This window comes from Scyliorhinus torazame, chromosome 16, assembly GCF_047496885.1.
Source record: "Scyliorhinus torazame isolate Kashiwa2021f chromosome 16, sScyTor2.1, whole genome shotgun sequence".
Lineage (NCBI taxonomy): Eukaryota > Metazoa > Chordata > Chondrichthyes > Carcharhiniformes > Scyliorhinidae > Scyliorhinus > Scyliorhinus torazame.
In genome coordinates this window covers 172,079,918-172,102,745 of record NC_092722.1, presented here as the reverse complement: position 1 = coordinate 172,102,745, position 22,828 = coordinate 172,079,918, and the positions used below count along the sequence as shown (strand labels likewise).

The following is a 22,828-nucleotide window of genomic DNA, read 5'->3' as shown; positions in this document are numbered from 1 at the left end:
TAATCATGTAGCTGAACCAGATATCTTTTGTCAACATGAAGACTTTTTGACTTGATCAGCATTTTAAATAGTGATTACAATGAACAGAATTTCAAATTGGTTTGCTATGAGGATGTCAACTGGTACAGTTTTCAGGAGTGAAATGCGGAAATATTTTTACACACAAGGAGTGGCAGAAGTTTGGAACTCCACCACAGTTGGCAACAGGCGTTTTAAAAAAATTGTTGATTTTAAAACTCTGAATGATAGATTTTTGTTAACCAAAGATATTAGGGGATTTTCAGCCAAGCCACATAGCAGCCATGACCTCATCATATGGCGAAACAGGCTCAATGGGCTACTCCCATTCTCATGTTACACAACAGAAATATTATGTAGATATAAGGCTAATACTGAAAAGTTCACGTTCTAAGACTAGTATTAAGACTGAATACTGACGGATAGCTGTCTCTTTCAACAGCATTGAACGTATTATTACACCTCGTCTTGCACTGACGTCTGCAGAATATCTGGCCTATCAATGTGAAAAGCATGTGTTGGTTATTTTAACAGACATGAGCTCTTATGCTGAGGCTTTGAGAGAGGTATGTACATTTTCCCCTGAATGTTCATCTTGTATAAAGGAAAACATATGTAAAATGTTCCATGGTAGGGAAAGTACTAATTATGGTTTGATCTAATGTAAAGGTTTGCTGAGTGAGTGAAACGGTCCATAATGTAGGTTAGGAGAATGCAGATTAGGGGACCGAGGAGGAATGGAATGAGGAAAAACCAAGATCAAATTTGTTCCCTCTAGAATCTGCATAGCTTGCCCTGTTCTTTATCAACCGACTCAATCTCCAAATAGAACCGCAAATACATTTTCAATGATGATAAAGATCTCTCACTGGCCGATATTCCCCGGAGGTAACTAAACAGGGCTCCAGGGTATCAATATAGTACTGAATCCCACGTCATTTTATGCACCATTTTATATATTTGAGGCAACCAGAAATACGCACACAGCTGTGGCCTAACCAAAATTTTGTTGTCCCACATAAAGCATGAGAACCCAGTTTAAAAACCCATTGTAGGTATTTATTAACTTGAAGTTGAGTTCAGATCATAGTCCTTGAAAATGTGACTGAAAAGTACTTATCACATTCATGATGGAATATAATTTTTTGATGGCATATTCTCTTCCCAATAATGGACAAAATTCACTTAATGTTTGGAGTTCTTATTTAATGGTAATATCTAAATGGAGATTGCGTGTAGTTTATTGCGTGTAGTTTATTGTGTTATGTTAGATGTATTTGCTCTTTAGCCTTTTGTTGAATAAATCCATTGTATTTTTAAAAGCAATTTTGGTGTGGAACTCTGTTACCAAGGTTGAAAGAGTAATTCCAGGGAAAGCATGGTTTTGTTCAGATAGGGAGATGTTTCCTTTATTTACTAATGACTGTGGACATGACATGAATGTTGCTGCTTTTGTCTGGAGGTGAGGTCGCATCTATTGCTCAAACTAAATAATACTAACAAAACTTTGAAAAAGCACTGGCCTTGATTTAGAGCATTCTTTTCAATAGTTTTTGGTTAACTACATCTTTGCTTTTAGAATAACATGATTTTGCATAACTACTTTTTTTGACATAGACAAGTTGGGCATGCATTGTGATTCTTTTTATCTGTATTTTGCTATTTAATTAATTTTAGTTTTCTGTAGTAAATGTTCATTTTCCCCTGTGTCCATTGAACCATTATTTTGAAGACGTGTTCAAAATTTGGTTTTAAATGTATACCTAACTGTGGGTTGGGGGTGGGGGGCGGGAGAAGGGCCTGTTTTCCTGCTAATCAGTCGTGACCTCCTTGCAGTCTGACTTGGTTACAACATATGCATTTGGTCAAATTTTGGAGTTTTTGTTTAATGATTAAAAATTGGAATTACTCCTATGTCACAACATAATAAGTGTAATAACTCCAGCTCTGAAAAATAAAGAAATTATATTAAGAATTTGTCGATTATGAAAATAATTTTAATTTTCAGTTTTACTCAATTTTTAATTGCAAGATTTGTTTTATTTTGCTGTTTGACACAAGGTTGTGTAATTGGATAAAAGAACTAGGTGGCGGCGCCTTGGATAAGCACACTTAAGTGTTCACCTTGAACAAGAGTTTGAATCTATGAGCATTGCCTAATGTCAGGGAGGGTGTATATTGGAATCTATGCCATGCTATGTGATGTCCACTACTATTATATGGAACTTCATACTGAATTAACTATTTTAACTATATTCATAATTATTTTATGCCTCTAAATGTAGATTGTTTTATTCAAGCAGCTTATTTATCGATTATGTGATAATGGCTAAGGGCGGAAACTTGGCTAGGACACCAGGAAACCTCCTCGCTCCGCTGCACCCAGGAAAGCTACTTTGTCCTGAAATGAACAGATAAACAGACAGTCTCATGTAAATTGCAGCACCTATAGACCTGATGGACCAAGTGGCCTCCTGCACTATACAAATTCTATGGTTCTATGACAATGCAATACATCCTCAGTGCTAAACTGAAACATTGCTGTGTTTCTACGGTGCGCGATCTATCAGTTGCTCACTCCGTTGGGATATTCCAGTCCCATGCCAGCGCATGGGTTTCCTGTCGACAAGGGTGCAGTCCCCGGGAAATCCCATTGACAACAGCGGGGTCAGTAAATCCCACTGGCAGGCCTCCACTGCCCCGAAAACCATGTGGCAGATTGGTCAGTAAATCCCACCAAAGTCCTGGAGTGGTCTTAAACCCTAAAGCGTCTGATTCAGAAGGGAAAATTCTACTACTTGAGCCAAGCCAATATTTTTTACCCATTTTAGAATATATTTTATGGTAGAGGGGTAGATATAAATGTTTACAGAACGGAATGTCAAACAATTCACTCGGCTTAAACTCACCCATTTTAATACTGGTAGTAACCAGAGTATCCACATGGAGCCCGAGATTGCTGGTACAGTATTCTACTACCAGAAATGTGCAGGACAAGAGTTCCAGCTCCTGAGGACAATGACTACTCAAAATCCTGGAGATGGGTCGATTTTAATAATTCTGGCCCCATAACCTACACCTGTAAAGTTACAACAGGTGTGCCTTCCCCAGCGCTGGGAGTGACACCTAGGTAACAGAATTCTTCTGGATAGAATTATGAGGGAACCTGTGAATCTCTCCAGACACCAAAACCAGGATAACAAATTGTACTTGTATAGTGCCTTTAATATAATGAAATGTTCCTAGGTGCTGCGCATTGAATTATAAAACAAAACTTAACACCGAGCCACATAAGATACAAGGGCAGGTGATTAAAAACTTTGGTCAAGCAGGTAAGTTTTATGGGGTCTCAAAGGAGGAAAGAGGTAGAGGGAAACCATCAAACTCGTGCTGCTGAAGGCACAGCCACCAATGGTGGAATCATTAAAATCGGGATGCTCGAGGCCTGTATCTTTCAGACGGAGGAGATTATAGTGAGAGGAAGGGCAAGGCCATGGAGGAATTTGAAAACAAGAATGAGAATTTTAAAATCAAGACATTGCTTAACCGGGAGCCTCTGTAGGTCAGCATGCACAAGGCTGATGTGTAAATGGAACTTGGTGCAAGTAAGGACACAGGTATCAGAGTTTTGGATGAGGGTGAAATGTGGGAAACTGGCCAGGAGTGTATTACAATAGTCAAATGTAGAGGTAACAAAGTATGGGTGAGGATTTCAGCAGCTGATAAGCTGAGACGCAGTGATGTTTGGCATTGATATGCAGGTAGAAGTAGGCGGTCCTAGTGATGATGTGGAAAAACATCTCGAGGTCAAATATGATACCAAAGTTGCAAATGGTCTGGCTTCGTCTTAGACAGTTGCTAGGGCGAGGGATGGGATTGGTAGTTTGAGAACAGAGTTTGGAGAATGGGCTGAAAATAATGGTTTCAGATTTCCCAATATTTAATTGAAAGAAATTTCTGCTGATACAGTACTGGATGTTGAATAAGCAATCTAATACTTTAGTAACAGTGCAGAAATCAAGAGAGGTGTTGGTGAGGTAGAGCTTGGCGTTGTCAGCATATATGTGACAATACTGTGTTTTCAGATGTTGCTGAGTGGCAGCATGTAAATGACAGTTGGCAAGTTCTGTGCAGACTAAATCCCAAAAGGAAACTTTGCAAGCTGTCGCAACATTTTTCTGTTTGTATTTTTACCATGCATAGATACTTCTACTGAAGTTAAGAGCCACAAATTCCAGTAACACGTCTGGAGGTTTTAAATATTAAATTAAAATATTTATTTATAGAATAAAAACTTACAGAACATTCCCGTCAAAAGATTTCTATTTGGTTAGACTCACAAATAAACACCCCTTTAGGCAACAGTCCCTTGCAGATACTTAATCTATGAGAAAACCCAACAGGTAGGGAAGGTATGTCACCGGGCTTCTCTTCCTCTTCCACTCTGCTGTGCAAATTCCAAAGAACTTTAAAACAAAATCCTGCTTTCTGGAAAAACAGAAGCTTTTCTGGGTTAACTGAACACTGTTCATTTTCATCAGTCACAGTTCTGTCCCAGCATAATGCTCCAGGAAGTCTTGCATGACCACTCCCAACACCGTTCCCAACATATTTTTAATTGATTTTCTTTCATCTTTTCCCATTGTCCTTATCCTTCTTTGAAATGTACCTTTCCCAGAATATAAAAATCTTGCATGTTCTCCTTATGGCCATCACTTTTGAGTAAAATAAAATTTAATGAGCTTGCCTTATTTGTTTATGATCTCTTCCAAGTTGTAAACCCTTTTAACTTCCCTTTGGAATTTAACAACTGAACACAACAAACCTTCTTTATCTCCAAATGCAAATGGGTTGTAAACACAAACCCATGTTGTGTTTTCTTGTAGATAATTCAATTTGGCCATTTTATATGTCAAATGCCCGCCTGCCTTTCACACTAGCCCCTTTGATGTGCTAAGTTTAATTAAATTAGTCACACACAGTCATACACACAGTCACACATAAATAGCCTCCAAAAGCCTGCTTCATAGAATACCACAGTAGACTCCAAAAGTATTTAAAATATAACATTTTCTTCACGGAAGTAGGTGGGGACCAAGAGTAGATTATTTGGGGGGGGGGGGGCGGCGGGCGCATCAGATGTAACTGCAGGAGTGTGATGAATGCCATTTCAATCGATTCTCAAGCTATGATTAGATAGATGAGAATGGAACCAGTGAAGTGCAGTGCCATCCAACTGAACAAGGTGCAGCGTGTTGGAGGAGGATGCTGTGATCAACGTTCGAAGACTGCAGACCGGCTGAGAAGGATGAAGGGGCTAGTTTAGCTTTGTAACATGTAATTTTGACTTTAAGACCTGGTCTGGTACTGTGGCAGGGCCAGAAACCTTATTATAGGGATTCAAACACGGGCACCCCACATGCAGGTTGCTATGCATATAGATATGTGAGAGGAAACAAAATGGGACAGGAATTTGTCAAATTGAATGTTAATGCCAAATTCCTACCTCCCTTCAGACGATCAGCCTGAATTGAACCATGTGAGGAATTGTGGTCTTGTTCTCGTAAAAAAAAATGTAAATAATGATTGTAGACATAGTAATAAGGCCTGAACATGTATATTTCTTTGTCGTCTATATTTGATAAGTAGGCAGCTCCTTCACCTGATGAAGGAGCTGCGCTCCGAAAGCTAGTAAGAACCTTTTGGACTTTAACCTTGTGTAAGACTTCTTACTGTGCCCATCCCAGTCCAACGCCGCCATCTCCACATCACAGAATAAAGAGTTTAATTGTTTGTTCCTTTTGTTTATACAATGGATATTAATGGAACCAAGCAGCAACTTGAAGTGGTTCTGCAAACTCATATTTGGTGTTTTTAAAAAAAACATTAACAAGTAGCTTATCTTTTACCTCTAAGGTTTCAGCAGCTCGCGAAGAAGTACCTGGCCGTCGAGGTTTCCCTGGTTATATGTATACAGATCTGGCTACCATCTATGAACGAGCTGGACGGGTTGAGGGCAGAAATGGGTCCATCACGCAGATTCCAATCCTTACTATGCCTAATGATGGTGAGCAAAATGGATGTATTTTGATCTATAAAAGTAAGAGTGAAAAATAGCAAACACACTTTTAAAGCAGAGAAGTATAAAGCGATGCAGTGAAGAAGCAATATAAACTATTTGATGTAATACTAAAGTAAATGCAGGAAAAGAGAACTCTGTTTAGTGGGTGGCACGGTAGCACAGTGGTTAGCACTGCTGCCTCACAGTGCCGAGGACCCAGGTTTGATTCTGGCCTTGGGTGACTGTGGAATTTGCACGTTCTCCCTGTGTCTGCGTGGGTTTCTTCCGGGTGCTCCAGTTTTCTCCCACAGTCCAAAGGTGTGCAGGTTAGGTGCATTGGCCATGCTAAATTACTCCATAGTGTCCAAAGCTGTGTGTTATGGGGATAGGTCCACTCCCTCACCCTATGTTGGGTGCCCTTTCAGAGTGTAGATGCAGACTCGATGGGCTGAATGGCCTCCTTCTGTACTGTAGGAATTCTGTGGTTTACACATACAATTTTAAAAGTGGCAGGCCAACTTAATCATCTTTCTGCTGATTCCATTTTATTTGGAGTTGCCACAATGCTGGCCGATTAACCTTCTCCATCTCTTGTCTGTCACCCATTCCTCTTCCAATCCTACTGCCTCACCACTGCAACTCCTTCTGGCTGTCCCATCTCCATCATTCCTCTCAGGAACACAAATGACTACCAATGCATTCTCTTTTCGGTTACTTGCTTTGATGAACCATATAACCATAGAATACCTAGAGTGAAGAAGGAGGCCATTTGGCCCATTGAGTCTGCACCGGCCCTCTGAAAGAGCACCCAACCTATATCCACTTCCTCTCCCTATCTATCTTCACTTCCCCCCCCCCCCCCCCCCCCCCCCCCCGGGCCCTCTACTCATACTCTGGTTCCTGATTTTGTCCTTTCCACGCATCCATAACAGCATCTGCATCACTTTTCAATCATTGCTCCTCCTCTTGATGTTACCAAAGCCTCTGCAATATATATAGCAAGACTGGTCCCTCAACCGTCTTGTAGGTTTTTAAAAATTAATTCAAGGAATGTGGGCTTTGCTAGTTAGGCCATCATAGATTATCATAGAATTTACAGTGCAGAAGGAGGCCATTCGACCCATCGAGTCTGCAACGGCTCTTGGAAAGAGCACCCTACCCAAGGTCCATACCTCCACCCTATCCCCATAACCCAGTAACCCCACCCAACACTAAGGGCAATTTTGGACACTAAGGGCAATTTATCATGGCCAATCCACCTAGCCTGCACATCTTTGGACTGTGGGAGGAAACCGGAGCCACCGGAGGAAACCCATGCACACACTGGGAGGATGTGCAGACTCTGCACAGACAGTGACCCAATCTGGAATCGAACCTGGGACCCTGGAGCTGTGAAGCAATTGTGCTATCCACAATGCTACCGTGCTGCCTTCATTCATTGTCTATCATTAATTGCCCTTGGGAAGGTGAGCTACCTTCTTGAACCACTTCAGTCCACATAGTGTAGGGACACCTACAGTGCTGTTAGGGAGGAAGGTTCAGGATTTTGACCCAGCAACAGTGAAGGTACGGAAACATATTTCCAAGTCAAGACTGTGTGTTGCTTGGAGGGGAATCTGCAGGCATTGGTGTTCCCATGTCCTTGTCCTTCTAGATGGTAGTGAAAGACACTGTCTAAGGAGGCTTGATGAGTTCCTGCAGTGCACCTTGGAGATGGTGCATGGCTGCCACAGTGCATCAGTGGTGGAGGAGTGTATGTTTTTGTGGAAGGGATGCCAATCAAATGGGCTGCTTTATCCTGGATGGTGTCAATCTTCTTGGGTGTTGTTGGAGCTGCACTCATCCAGGCAAGAGGAATGTATTCCATCACACTCCTGACTTGTGCCTTGTAGATGATGGATGGGTTTTGTGAAGTCAGGAGGTGAGTTACTCACTGCAGGATTCCCAGCCTCTGACCCCTTGTTAGCTACAGTATTTTTATAGCTAGTCCAGTTGAGTTTCTGGTCAATGGTAACCCCCAAGATGTTTATAGTGGGAGATTCAGTAACGGTAATGTATTGAATGTCATGGGGCAATGGTTAGATTATCTCTTTTTGGAGATGATCATTGCCTGGTGCTTGTGTGGCACGATTGTTACTTGCCACTTGTCAGCCCAAGTCTGGATATTGTCCAGGTCCTGTTGCATTTGGACATGAACTGCTTCAGTATCTGAGGAGTCACAGATGGTGCTGAACATTGAGCAATTAGCAGCAAACATCCCAACTTCTGTCATTATGATGGAAGGAAGGTCATTGATGAAACAGCTGAAGATGGTTGGACCTTGAACACTCCCCTGAGGAATTCCTGCAGTGAGGTCCTGGAGCTGAGACGACTGACCTCCAACAACCATAACCATCCTCCTTTGTGCTACATATGAGTCCCATTTATTCCAGTTTTGCTCTGGCTCCTTAATGCTACACTTGGTCAAGTGCAGTCTTGATATCAAAGGCACTCACTCTCACCTCACATCTGGAGATCAGCTATTCTGTCCATTCCTTTTGATTTCAGCGATACCTTTCTATCACAATACTCCACTGTACTTCTTCTTCCAATTGCACCACCCACTGCTAATCCTTTGCCAAGTGATGACAGGACAAGTCAATATGGCTGTTTAAAAATCAGATAGAATCCTGGGCATTAGAAATATAGGCCTAGAGTACAAAACAGGCAATTGTGCTACATAATTCACTGGTAAGTCCTTGGGTGCAATTCGTTCAATTCTGGCATCATCCCTTATGAAGGATGTCAAGGCCTCAAGAAGGTGTAGAGAAGATTTGCTAGAATGCTACCAGGGTCATAGACTTCAGTTCAGTGGAGAAATTAGAGAAGTTGTAATTATTTTCCTTGTGTCATGTGAGAGTAGCTTTAAGAAATGAGTGTGTATATAAATATCTGTAGTGGGAGTACCTTTTAGAAATGGGTGTTTGTTACTGCAGTGATGTCAGAGCGGGTGGAGCTGGGCTGTCTGTCAGTTTTTTACTTTCGCTTTAGACTTTGGTTTCATTTTAGTTTTGGAGAAGCTGCAATCACAGCAGGATGTGTGTGAATCTCTGCAAGCTTATGAATGTCCATTTGCTGATTTCAACGTGGTAACTGTTCTCAGTAGCGAAGTTAAACCCGAGGTGCTTCTGTTAAAGGTTTTGTTTTAAGTCTTATGGATGTTAAAAGGAAAGCCCAAGGATTACTTAGTGTTGTATTCTTTGGGGGTTGTATTTGAATTGATGGTTACTAAGATGTTCACTATGTTTTAAAAAGGTTAACTTGAGTTCATAGAATAAACATTGTTTTGCTTTAAAAAATACTTTCCCATTTCTGCTGTACCACACCTGTAGAGTGGGCCGTGTGCTCCCCATACCGCAATCTATTAAAAGTTGTGGGTCAGGTGAACTCCATGATACACTTTGGGGTTCTCTAAACCCTGGCCCATAACACTTGATGATCTAATAGAATTTTTCAAAGTTATGAAGAGTTTAATTACTGAATAAGGAGAAACTGTATCCACTGACAGGAGAATCAGTTTGCCGAAAAAGCAAACTCAATTGAATGCAATACTTGAAAGGGTCAAGAAAATAAATTTAACAGCAACTGCCAAAGAAAATTAATATATACTTGGAGGAAAAATTTGCATTGCTGTGGGGAAAGATCAGGGTGGTAGGACTCCTAGGACGGGCTCCTCCTGTGCTGTGTGAGTCTGTACAGAAAATCATGGGTTGGATTTTGTGGTAATTGGCATAGCAATAGTGTTCACCACTGCCCTCAAAGATCTATTGATCTTTGTGCTATGAATACCTCCCCTTCCCAATGGCAGTTTAAAGCTAGGAGCAGGTCAAAATGATGGCCAGGCATTCAAAGCAATGATGTCAGCAAGGTAAGTAACCAACTACATTGAAGTATTCTCGGCTTCTGATCAACCTTCGTGTTTAATTTCAATTTCCAAATAGTAAAATAAATAAGATAAAAAATGTAAAATATTTTTTAAATACTGGGTGGCATGGAGGCACAGTGGTTAGCACTGCTGCCTCACAACGCACAGGGATTCCAGCCTTGGGTGACTTGTCTATGTGGAGTTTTGCACGTTCTCCCTGTGTCTGCGTGGGTTCCCTCTAGGTACTCTAATTTTCTCCCATAGGCCAAAGATATGCAGGTTAGGTGGATTGGCCATAATCAATATTTGGAGTTACGGAGATAGGGTGGGGGAGTGGGCCTAGGTAGAATGTTCTTTTGAAGCGTCAGCGCAAACTCGATGGGTTGAATGGCCACCTTTTGCTGTAGGGATTCAATGGATTATAAAGAAACTTTAAAAGAAAATGTTTTAAAGATGTGGAGCTTTGGCATTCTACAAGAGTAAAATTAGCATTAATGGGCATTTGGGTTGTTTAGCAGTTATTGTGAACGTGGTACACTTGTAGAAACAAGTTATACCTCATTCAACTTTTTCAAGGATTTTTACATCTAAACTAACAGTGTAAAAGTGAAATCACCAACTGATTGCTCAAGGTTTGCAGTCTGGAAAGACCTCAACAGCACATCCTCTAGAGAAGTTACTGACCACCTCTACTGGATTTCCACGCATGAGCCGACTCCTGAATTTCTCAGTTTGAATGGAGCAATGATGACTATGAGACATAGGAGCAGAATTAGGTCACTCAGCCCATCAAGTCTGCTCCACCATTCAATCATGGCTGATATTTTTCTCCCCCATTCTCCTGCCTCCTCCCCATAACCGCTGATCCCCTTATTAATCAAGAACCTATCTCTCTGTCTTAAAGACACTCAGTGATTTGGCCTCCACAGCCTTCTGCGGCAAAGCTTTCCACAGATTCACCACCCTCTGGCTGAAGATATTCCTCTTCGTCTATGTTTTAAAGGATCTCTTTAGTCTGAGATTATGTCCTCTGCTTCTAGTTTTTAGACTACTGACAGCTTTGCCGTCATACCCACTGCAAAATCTTAGCCCTTGCCACTTTACCATTTCTATTAATTTGAAGTATGCACTTTAATTGTGGATCGTAATTAAAATTTAATATAATTTCTGTTTTTCTTGTAGACATTACTCACCCTATTCCTGACTTAACTGGATACATCACAGAAGGTCAGGTCTACGTTGATCGTCAATTACACAATAGACAGGTAGGATGCACAGAAATGAGTTGGAAGGTACCTTTTTAAAAGAGGGTTTGCAAGTAATGCTTAAATTTGGGAAATTTAATTTTAAGGATGTTAAGTTGATGGATCCATACACTTAGAAACTTCTAATGTTTATGGTTTTGTGTAGATAGGTGCAAAAAAGTATTTCAGATGCACAATTCAAATTACACTTATTCTAAAGTGTTTTGTGCAAATGACCAGCTAAGACCTGCATTTAAATTGATACTTTTGCATCTAGCACAATGAGTATGCACAAGTAGCAATTTATGCTCAACTTCTAAATATTTAATTCCGAAGGTGCAAAATTCTCTTCAGGCGGTGTGATGTTTCCATTTGCAAGTGAGATAAGAACTAGGGGGTCATTAAATTAAGATGTTCGCTGATTAATTTAATATGGAACTCGAGAAAAAAATTGGGTTTACCCAAAGAGTGGTTAGAAATTGGAGCTTGCTGCTGTAGGGAGTAGGTGATGCAAATAACTTGCATGCATTTAAATGGAAGTTGGACAAGCACAACCGGAAGAAAAGAATAGTTGATGGGGTTAGAATAAGAAGTGTGAGAGAAGACTGGTTTGGATCATGAACACTTGTTGTACTGAATGTTTCTGCAGCAATATATTGAACCAGATACCTGGACACAAAAGGAAGCAATTGTTCAAGTCAAAGCTGAAGAAATATGAAGTTTATAGATTATGCTTTAGGACTGCCTCTTTAAGCTCAAATGGAGAAATTACCAGTGAATTCTGCCTGACAAGTCTGGTTGACTTGGTTGTTATGGGGGCACAAATTAACTCACTGGGCAGAAGGTGCAAGATGCTTACACCTGGAGACAATGGGGAGAGCAGCCTGTAGACAACGGAGAGAGTAGCTATGCTATCTTTTGGAAGACTGTTAGGCCTGAAGTTTCACAGGGAGGTGTTAGAATGTCTTTTTAATTCCAAGGTAGGGTGGAGTTGGGGGGGCCAGAAAATAGGTAATTTGCATTTCTATCTGAATACATGGCCATGAGATTCATATTTCCATGCTCTGGGAAGGGAAAAGTCAATTTTTTAAAAGTAATTTTTGTATTAGGCTGCAGATTTTCTGAGATATTCCTGAAACTCTTCGTCACGAGTTTGTTTGCAGCCATCTGAGTGGTAAAGAGTAGGAGATAGAGGCAGCCAGTTCTACACCTAAAGCAGCAAAAATGTGTGACTGTATTGGTCATCACATTGGTCAGAAGGTGGGAGGAGTTGGCACTCAGATTGAAGAGAGCAGCTTTTTGAGAATTTAAAGGAGACTGAAAGATTTGTCCAGTTTGGGCTGGAGGGAAGGAATTTCCAGTGTAACCCTCCTTGTGAAAGTCAGTTCTGGGATTAGACGTTACCTGGCAGAGAAAGGAAGCAGACCATCAGGAATGGAGAATAGCTTTGAACTGGTTTCGGGGAATAAAGTGTCTATTTAAGGGATTATGTAAGGGATTATGTAAAGTATAACCGTGGCAAGGGATTGTCGGTCGACTTAAAACTAAATAAGGAATTTCTTTTCTATAGTTTAGAATGTAAGTTGCATACTGAATAGTTTTTAGACAAAAAACTTAAATCCTGATGTGTGATCCTTTAAGTTGGTCACTGGAAATTTAAAAATCTTTTTTAAAAGTTCTGTCTCTATAGGGATCGTAATGTTGTTGGAAGCTCTTGAAAGATGTCTGCGATTCTAGTTTGAGAACACTTCTTAGTTTCCATATTTTGTTATAGAATATGTGATGTGACTCATATTGTTACCTGCGACAAAATGCTTGTCCTCTTGCAATTTCTGCATTGACCAACCAGCAGTATTTCCCATGTGCAGTATTTTTTAATATATATTTATGAGAGGAAATGCATTTACAAACTTCCATCTGCTATGTTACAGATCTATCCACCTATTAATGTTTTACCATCTCTATCGCGATTAATGAAGTCTGCCATTGGGGAAGGTATGACACGGAAAGATCATCCTGAGGTGTCTAATCAGCTGGTAAGGTTTTTAAACTGTTAATAAATACCTGAAATCAACGGTTTCAAAATTGAGATGTATCTTATAGAACATAGTGTAGAAGGAGGCCATTCGGCCCACCGAGTCTGCACCGACCCACTTAAGCCCACACTTTCACCCTATCCCCGTAACCCAATAACACTTCCTAACCTTTTGGCAATTTATCATGGCCAATCCATCTAACCTGCACGTCTTTGAACTGTGGGAGGAAACCGGAGCACCCGGAGGAAACCCACGCAAACACGGGGAGAACGTGCAGACTCCATACAGACAGTGACCCAGCGGGGAATCGAACCTGGGACCCTGGCGCTGTGAAGCCACAGTGCTAGCCACTTGTGCTACCGTGCTGCCCATAACTGAACAGATACTTTTATCCTGATATCTTTTGAGCTGCTCAAATGGCAGAACAAGAGTAAAATTAACATTTTTAAGTTATACAATTCTTAATGCAGTTAAAGAGATCACACATTTTGGTAGTGATTCTATTTTATAGATAACAGTGGTTAGCACTGCTGCATCACAGCATCAGGGACCCAGGTTCAATTCCGGCCTTGGGTGACTGATTCTGTGGAGTTTATACGCTCTCTCCGTCTGCGTGGGTTTTCTCCGGATGCTCCGGTTTCCTCCCATAGTCCAAAGATGTGCAGGTTTGGTGGATTGGCCATTCTTAAAAATTGCCCCTTTTTGTCCAAGGATATACAGGTTAGGTGAGGTTGCGGGGATTGGGCGGGGAAGTGGGCCAGGTTGGGTGTTCTTTCAGAGGGTTGGTGCAGACTCGATGGGCCAAATGGCCTCCTTCTGCGCTAGGGATTCAATCAGTAGTTCACTGACAGCTCCCCCAGAAACAATACCATCTTTTCACTTCTGGGACCGGAGGTGTGCTAGCTGTAGGCATGTAAAGAAAAAAAGTAGTTTAACCAGTCTTTACCTAGTTTGTAGTGGATGAGAGTCACTGCCTCAAATGTAAATGGTAAGTAGAAGATGTATGTACTTGTAGGCTGAGTAGCCTGACACGGTACTTCCCACTTCCATTGTTACATAAATGGAACTGCTTCCTCAGGGCATGTATCATCACAACAAGGATAAAGTTTGCTCAAAATAATACATTATTTTTTTCATGTGAAGTGTTTCAAGACATTGAAGTTTAAACAAAATTAAATTGATAGTTAAAACGTAACATATCTAGATTTGTATCTTCTAATAATTTGTTTATTCTTGTATCTTAACCAACCAGTGTCAGTTTCGCATTACTGAATAAATTGTGAAATGTTCTGTCTGCACAGTATGCTTGCTATGCCATTGGCAAAGATGTCCAAGCCATGAAAGCTGTGGTTGGTGAGGAAGCTCTCACGCCTGATGACCTCTTATATTTAGAATTTCTGCAGAAATTTGAGAAGAATTTCATTGCACAAGGTATGTTTATATCTCACAAACACACGATAAGCAAGCCTGAAAAGATTAAATTAACCTAAGATAATTTGGAACGTGTAGCTTTACTTGGCCAAGTTTTTCTAATGCAGGAGTCCCTAGCCCTGAACTTAACCTTGGCTCTAATTTCTCTCCTCTCTTTTTTTCCGCCCTTTCTCTAATGCTTTCACATTTTTCCTGAACTATGGTGCCCAGAACTGGATTTAATGCTGCGGTTGAGGCCACATCATTATTATCTACAGGTTTAACATAACTTACTTGCTTTTATACTCAATGGCCCTATAAAAGTCGTATGCTTTATTAACCCTTCAACCTGTCCTGCCACTTTCAATGATTTATACACATATGTACCCAGGTCACTCTTCTCCCCACATACCCTTAGAATTGAATTATTTTATAATGACCTAAATCATCCAGTCTCCAGGTTGTAGGAGACTGGACATAACCCCAGAAGATGCATATCGGTATGGTGGCACATTGGTTAGCACAGTTGCATCACAGCACGAGGGTCCCAGGTACGGTTCTCTACTTGGGTCACTGAATGTGCGGAGTCTACACTTTCTCCCCATGTCTGCATGGGTTTCTTCCAGGTGCTCCGGTTACCTCCTACAGCCCAAAGATGTGCAGGTTAGGTGGATTGGCCATGTTAAATTGCCCTTAGTGTCCAAAAAACGTACGGTGGGGTTACTGGGTTATGGGGAGAGGATGAAGCTGTGGGCTTAATAAGGGTGCCCTTTCCAAGGACCGGTGCGCACTCGATGGGCCGAATGGCCTCCTTCAGCACTCTAAATTGATTCTACGATCAAGACCCTGCAGAGATCCTGACGTGCGGGCCTATGTGGGAATTGCCTGGGAAGTTTAAACTTCCAATGGGCTGCACCCCAGGATACTTGTGTAGTTACCCAGGAAAGCTGGGTATGTCCATAGCTGTCACCAACCCTCACCATCACCCACCTACGTCCCAGTACCTGACCCAATTTAAATACTCAATGCCCAACTACCACCTGACTTAAACCCCACACACCCCAACCAACTACTTCCCAAATTACATACCAGGGGCGAGATTCTCCGACCCCCCACCAGGCCGAAGTCCCGCTGCTAGAATGCCTGTCCCGCCGGCGTAGATTAAACCACCTTACCGGCGGGACAAGGCGGCGCGGGCGGGCTCCGGGGTCCTGAGGGGGGGTGGGGGTGCACGGGGCGATCTGGCCCCGGGGGGTGCCCCCACGGTGGCCTGGCCCGCGATCGGGGCCCACCAATCCGCGGACGGGCCTGTGCCGTGGGGGCACTCTTCCTTCCGCCTTCGCCACGATCTCCACCATGGCGGAGGCAGAAGAGACTCCCTCCACAGCGCATGCGCGGGGATGCCGTGAGCGGCCGCTAACGCTCTCGCGCATGCGCCGCCCAGAGATGTCATTTCCGCGCCAGCTGGCGGGGCACCAAAGGCCTTTTCTGCCAGCTGGCGGGGCGCAACTCAGTCCGGCGCGGGCCTAGCCCCTTAGGTTGGGGCTCGGCCCCCCAAGATGCGGAGGATTCCGCACCTTTGGGGCGGCGCAATGCCCGACTGATTTGCGCCGTTTTGGGCACCGATCGGCGGACATCGCGCCGATACTGGAGAATTTCGCCCCAGATCCTGAAACCTGAACTGGCTCATCTTCCAAACCCGACCATGCCAACATAACTACGGGTCAGTCTCAACGACCCACTCTTTGTACCCACCCCCAAAAGTAGCGAGCGGATGTCCCCCACCCCCAACATTCTGGAGCCAGCCGACTTGCAATTCACACCCCCTAACCCTCCAAAAAATCCTCACTTACCCCCTCCATAACCTGGAGCAAGCCGACTCATGTAAGTTCACAGCCCCCCCCCCCAGAGCCTAGCTGGCTCTCACACCCCCTCGGAGCCAATCCGGCTCTCACACCCTCACCCCAGAGCCGAGCCGGCTCTCACAGCCCCCAGAGCCGAGCCAGCTCTCACAGCCCCCAGAGCCGAGCCGTCTCTCACCCCCCTCACCCCAGAGCCAAGCCGGCTCTCACAGCCCCCAGAGCCGAGCCAGCTCTCACATCCCCACCCCAGAGCCGAGCCGGCTCTCACAGCCCCCAGAGCCGAGCCAGCTCTCACATCCCCACCCCAGAGCCGAGCCGGCTCTCACAGCCCCCAGAGCCAAGCCAGCTCTCACAGCCCCCAGAGCCGAGCAGGCTCTCACAGCCCCCCAGAGCCGAGCCAGCTCTCACAGCCCCCAGAGCCGAGCCGGCTCTCACCCCCCTCACCCCAGAGCCAAGCCGGCTCTCACAGCCCCCAGAGCCGAGCCAGCTCTCACATCCCCACCCCAGAGCCGAGCCGGCTCTCACAGCCCCCAGAGCCGAGCAGGCTCTCACAGCCCCCAGAGCCGAGCCGGCTCTCACACCCCCCTCAGAGCCAAGCCGGCTCTCACATCCCCACCCCAGAGCCGAGCCGGCTCTCACACCCCTACCCCCAGAACCGAGCCGGCTCTCACAGCCCTACCCCCAGAACCGAGCTGGCTCTCACCCCCCCCCACCCCCCCTCCCTAGAACCGAGCCGGATCTCGCACCCCCCCCCCCCCCCCCCCCCCCCCACCAGAACCGAGCCAGCTCTCTCACCCCCAGAACCGAGCCGGCTCTCACACCCCTACCCCCAGAACTGAGCCGGCTCTCACACCCCTACCCCCAGAACCGAGCTGGCTCTCACACCCCTACCCCCAGAACTGAGCCGGCTCTCACACCCCTACCCCCAGAACCGAGCCGGCTCTCACACCCCTACCCCCAGAACCGAGCTGGCTCTCACCCCCCACCCCCACCCTCGAACCAAGCCGGATCTCGCACCCCCCCCCCCCCCCCCCCCCCCCAAGAACCGAGCCGGCTCTCTCACCCCCAGAGCCGAGCCGGCTCTCTCACCCCCAGAGCCGAGCCGGCTCTCTCGCCCCCAGAGCCGAGCCGGCTCTCTCGCCCCCAGAGCCGAGCCGGCTCTCTCGCCCCCAAGCCGAGCCGGCTCTCTCACCCCCAGAGCCGAGCCGGCTCTCTCACCCCCAGAGCCGAGCCGGCTCTCTCACCCCCAGAGCCGAGCCGGCTCTCTCACCCCCAGAGCCGAGCCGGCTCTCTCACCCCCAGAGCCGAGCCGGCTCTCTCACCCCCAGAGCCGAGCCGGCTCTCTCACCCCCAGAGCCGAGCCGGCTCTCTCACCCCCAGAGCCGAGCCGGCTCTCTCACCCCCCAGAGCCGAGCCGGCTCTCTCACCCCCAGAGCCGAGCCGGCTCTCTCACCCCCAGAGCCGAGCCGGCTCTCTCACCCCCAGAGCCGAGCCGGCTCTCTCACCCCCAGAGCCGAGCCGGCTCTCTCACCCCCAGAGCCGAGCCGGCTCTCTCACCCCCAGAGCCGAGCCGGCTCTCACCCCCCACCCCCCCTCGAACCAAGCCGGATCTCGCACCCCCCCCCCCCCCCCCCCAGAACCGAGCCGGCTCTCTCGCCCCCAGAGCCGAGCCGGCTCTCTCGCCCCCAGAGCCGAGCCGGCTCTCTCGCCCCCAGAGCCGAGCCGGCTCTCTCGCCCCCAGAGCCGAGCCGGCTCTCTCGCCCCCAGAGCCGAGCCGGCTCTCTCGCCCCCAGAGCCGAGCCGGCTCTCTCGCCCCCAGAGCCGAGCCGGCTCTCTCGCCCCCAGAGCCGAGCCGGCTCTCTCGCCCCCAGAGCCGAGCCGGCTCTCTCGCCCCCAGAGCCGAGCCGGCTCTCTCGCCCCCAGAGCCGAGCCGGCTCTCTCGCCCCCCAGAGCCGAGCCGGCTCTCTCGCCCCCAGAGCCGAGCCGGCTCTCTCGCCCCCAGAGCCGAGCCGGCTCTCTCGCCCCCAGAGCCGAGCCGGCTCTCTCGCCCCCAGAGCCGAGCCGGCTCTCTCGCCCCCAGAGCCGAGCCGGCTCTCTCGCCCCCCAGAGCCGAGCCGGCTCTCTCGCCCCCAGAGCCGAGCCGGCTCTCTCGCCCCCAGAGCCGAGCCGGCTCTCTCGCCCCCAGAGCCGAGCCGGCTCTCTCGCCCCCCAGAGCCGAGCCGGCTCTCTCGCCCCCAGAGCCGAGCCGGCTCTCTCGCCCCCAGAGCCGAGCCGGCTCTCTCGCCCCCAGAGCCGAGCCGGCTCTCTCGCCCCCAGAGCCGAGCCGGCTCTCTCGCCCCCAGAGCCGAGCCGGCTCTCTCGCCCCCAGAGCCGAGCCGGCTCTCTCGCCCCCAGAGCCGAGCCGGCTCTCTCGCCCCCAGAGCCGAGCCGGCTCTCTCGCCCCCAGAGCCGAGCCGGCTCTCTCGCCCCCAGAGCCGAGCCGGCTCTCTCGCCCCCAGAGCCGAGCCGGCTCTCCTCGCCCCCAGAGCCGAGCCGGCTCTCTCGCCCCCAGAGCCGAGCCGGCTCTCTCGCCCCCAGAGCCGAGCCGGCTCTCTCGCCCCCAGAGCCGAGCCGGCTCTCTCGCCCCCAGAGCCGAGCCGGCTCTCTCGCCCCCAGAGCCGAGCCGGCTCTCTCGCCCCCAGAGCCGAGCCGGCTCTCTCGCCCCCAGAGCCGAGCCGGCTCTCTCGCCCCCAGAGCCGAGCCGGCTCTCTCGCCCCCAGAGCCGAGCCGGCTCTCTCGCCCCCAGAGCCGAGCCGGCTCTCTCGCCCCCAGAGCCGAGCCGGCTCTCTCGCCCCCCAGAGCCGAGCCGGCTCTCTCTCCCCCCAGAGCCGAGCCGGCGCTCTCGCCCCCAGAGCCGAGCCGGCTCTCGCACCCCCCCCCCCCCCCCCCCCCCAGAACTGAGCTGGCTCTCGCACCCCCCCCAGAACCGAGCCGGCTCTCTCGCCCCCAGAGCCGAGCCGGCTCTCTCGCCCCCAGAGCCGAGCCGGCTCTCTCGCCCCCAGAGCCGAGCCGGCTCTCTCGCCCCCAGAGCCGAGCCGGCTCTCTCGCCCCCAGAGCCGAGCCGGCTCTCTCGCCCCCAGAGCCGAGCCGGCTCTCTCGCCCCCAGAGCCGAGCCGGCTCTCTCGCCCCCAGAGCCGAGCCGGCTCTCTCTCGCCCCCAGAGCCGAGCCGGCTCTCTCGCCCCCAGAGCCGAGCCGGCTCTCTCGCCCCCAGAACCGAGCCGGCTCTCGCACCCCCCCCCCCCCCCAGGACCGAGCTGGCTCTCGCACCCCCCCCAGAACCGAGCCGGCTCTCTCGCCCCCAGAGCCGAGCCGGCTCTCTTGCCCCCAGAACCGAGCCGGCTCTCGCACCCCCCCCCCCCCCCAGAACCGAGCTGGCTCTCGCACCCCCCCCAGAACCGAGCCGGCTCTCTCACCCCCAGAGCCGAGCCGGCTCTCACAGCCCACAGAGCCGAGCCGGCTCTCACCCCCCCCCACCCACCCCAGAGCAGAGCCGATTCACACACCCCTCTTGCTCCAGAGCCGAGCTGACTCTTTAGTTGCTACGCTCTCCGCTTCATTGTCTGCTGGAATCGGATGATTCCAGAAGAATTGTGCAGCAGTGTTGGGCCAGTAAATCATTGACGTTGACGCTGCTTAGGGGATTTGGCCCATAGTCTGTCCACATTGTTCCTACCTAAATGAATTGCTCCACAGTTCTCTGCATTGAATTTCACCTGCGACTTGTCCACACATTCCATCGACCTGTGTCCTTTTGAATTTCTACGCTACCCCACCTCGCAGTTGACAATTTGTGCCCTGTGCACTAAAGTGACGTCATTCACATCTTTCAGAAAGAGCATGGGTCCCAAAACTGACCCCTGGGGAGCTCCACTATAAATCTTCCTCCAGTCTGAAACATGTCCATTAATCATTGCTCTGTTGTTCCTGACTCTTTTAATCCATGAGCAAAACTTTGCCCACATGTCTCTCTCTTTGTAAGTCCCTGGACATCACATCAACCATTTTGCTGTCATCAACCCTCTATGTTACTTCATCAAAACACTGCAGTAAGTTGGTTCAACAAAGTTGAGCCTTCAATTCATGCTGGCTTTCCTCAATTGGTCCACATTTGTCCAAGTGACAATTTTGTCTTGAACTATTGTTTCCAGAAGTTTTCTCACCACCAAGGTTAAACTGACTGATCTGTAGTTGCTGGGCTTATCTTTACACCCTTTTTTGAACAAAGGTGTAGTACAATTTTCCAGTCGTGCTTAGACTCCGATGGTGCCAGAAGACTGGAAAATGATGGTCACTGTCTCCATAATTTCCACTCACTTCCTTCAGTAACCTTGGATGCATTCCATTTGGTCCTGGTGACTTATGAACATAATTTGTTTTGTTTTAAGTGATATTTGTAATTTTTAGCACTTTGATCTGTTTTATTTATTTATTTATTTTGAAAAGCATATAAACTACTGTCTAAAAACTGGAACATTTGTTCTGTTTTTCACAGGTCCATATGAAAACAGGACCGTATTTGAAACTTTGGATATTGGCTGGCAGTTGCTCCGAATATTCCCCAAGGAAATGCTGAAACGTATCCCTCAAAGTACACTGGCAGAATTCTACCCAAGAGATGCTGCTAAACATCAGTGAACTTCCAGATTCAAGAGTGGATGATTTTTTTTCAAGCTTCATAAAGAGTACATTTAGTATTGAAACATTCTATACTTAACACACTCCAGAAACTGTTTATAATCGATCCATGTTTTTGTATTGTAAAGGTAGAAAGATATATACAGATCAAAGTATTATATTGAAATCCACAAAATATTATTTGAAAAAAAAATTTCTGTGAGCAGGCGGTGGCAATTGCAGAAATGTGTTTACAGCAATTAAAATCATTTGTTTACATTCTCTACCAGTGTGTGAATAAAACAATTAGATTTATTATCTGTACCCATTAGATAGGAGATCAAAAGTAAAACCAAGAAACTGGATTTTGAAAGATTTAATGTAACCAGCTGTCAAGCCTAATTTATCTTAATTGGGGAATTGCTAGAATTTTTCAGAATTAGGAAATGTCATATTCTATTGTCGTACAACTTATTCCCAAGCACATAAAGAAATTCGCAACTGTGTTTAAAGTATGTTTGCCGACATGAATAGCGTTGTTCAAAAGTAATTAACTGTGTGGAAAATATTTTGATATAAGGCACTGTATAAATATTTTGGTCAATTATGGAGAAAATTAATGAATTTAAACAAGTAGATCTGCTTTAACTATGTCCTGCATTTTCTAATGTTCTAAACATAAGAAATTAGGTTGCTTAAACTTCTGTATTTATGGTTATAATAGTGGTGAAAAATAGTGAATAAAATATATGGTATGGAGATGCATACATTTAAGTGGAATATTGTAAGGGTGATTGACTTTAATCAAGATTTTTGTCTACTAATTTTGACCTTTGTAGGAAGACCAGTTAATCTGAGTATCAAATTTTTGATCTGTTTACATCAGACACGATAAATGTTTCACTTGAGTTTTCATTCCTTCTCACTAATTGTTATTTTCAAAACAGCTTTTACTTATTGACTCTCATCTATAAATGTATCAAACTACTGATTATTTCCACATAAACATTTTGTTTTGGAAATTAGCATGTAGAAGACTGAATGTGTGTACGCTGTTGTTTTGTTCCATATATTTGTGCAATTGAAATTGACCTGAAATAAAGTTAGAAATGGAAAAGCTAGACTTGTAAATGCTTATAATAATTCTTATTAGTATCGCAAGTAATCTCATCAGAAAATTTAAAATTTTGCTACAGTGCAATACTTTTTTTTTAGTAGGTACAATATAAAACAGTGAACAAATTTACTACTGTTGATCAAGATTGTTACAACTTTTTTTAAAAATATATTTTATTGAAAATTTTTCGATCACAATTTTTTCCCCTTACACATCAAACATAACAAAAAAGAAAATTTAACAGTGAACAAATGGCTAATCAACATGGTAAACTAATCATTTAACATAAACTAAAACTTTCCACCACCCCTCCCCGCGCCCCCCCCACCTGGGTTGCTGCTGCTGGTCATCTGTCTTCCCTCTAACGTTCCCCTACATAGTCGAGGAATGGCTGCCACCGCCTGGTGAACCCTTGAGCCGATCCTCTCAGCGCAAACTTCATCTGCTCCAGTTTTATGAACCCCGCCATATCGTTTATCCAGGCCTCCAGTCCGGGGGGTTTCGCTTCCTTCCACATGAGTA

The 22,828-nt window shown here is 46.6% G+C and overlaps 1 protein-coding gene across 1 annotated transcript in view; it reads left to right on the top strand.

Annotated features, from left to right (window-relative positions):
* LOC140393227 (V-type proton ATPase subunit B, brain isoform) overlaps window positions 1-22,310 on the top strand; it is a 105,225-nt gene extending 82,915 nt beyond the window's left edge. Inside the window, exons 9-14 of the mRNA XM_072479481.1 lie at window positions 461-584; window positions 5,935-6,085; window positions 11,166-11,248; window positions 13,159-13,263; window positions 14,565-14,694; window positions 21,068-22,310. Of these exons, the coding sequence (XP_072335582.1) occupies window positions 461-584; window positions 5,935-6,085; window positions 11,166-11,248; window positions 13,159-13,263; window positions 14,565-14,694; window positions 21,068-21,210 (736 nt within the window). The 3' untranslated portion in view covers window positions 21,211-22,310. The remainder of the gene's footprint in view (window positions 1-460; window positions 585-5,934; window positions 6,086-11,165; window positions 11,249-13,158; window positions 13,264-14,564; window positions 14,695-21,067) is intronic.
* The last annotated feature ends 518 nt before the right edge of the window (window positions 22,311-22,828 follow it).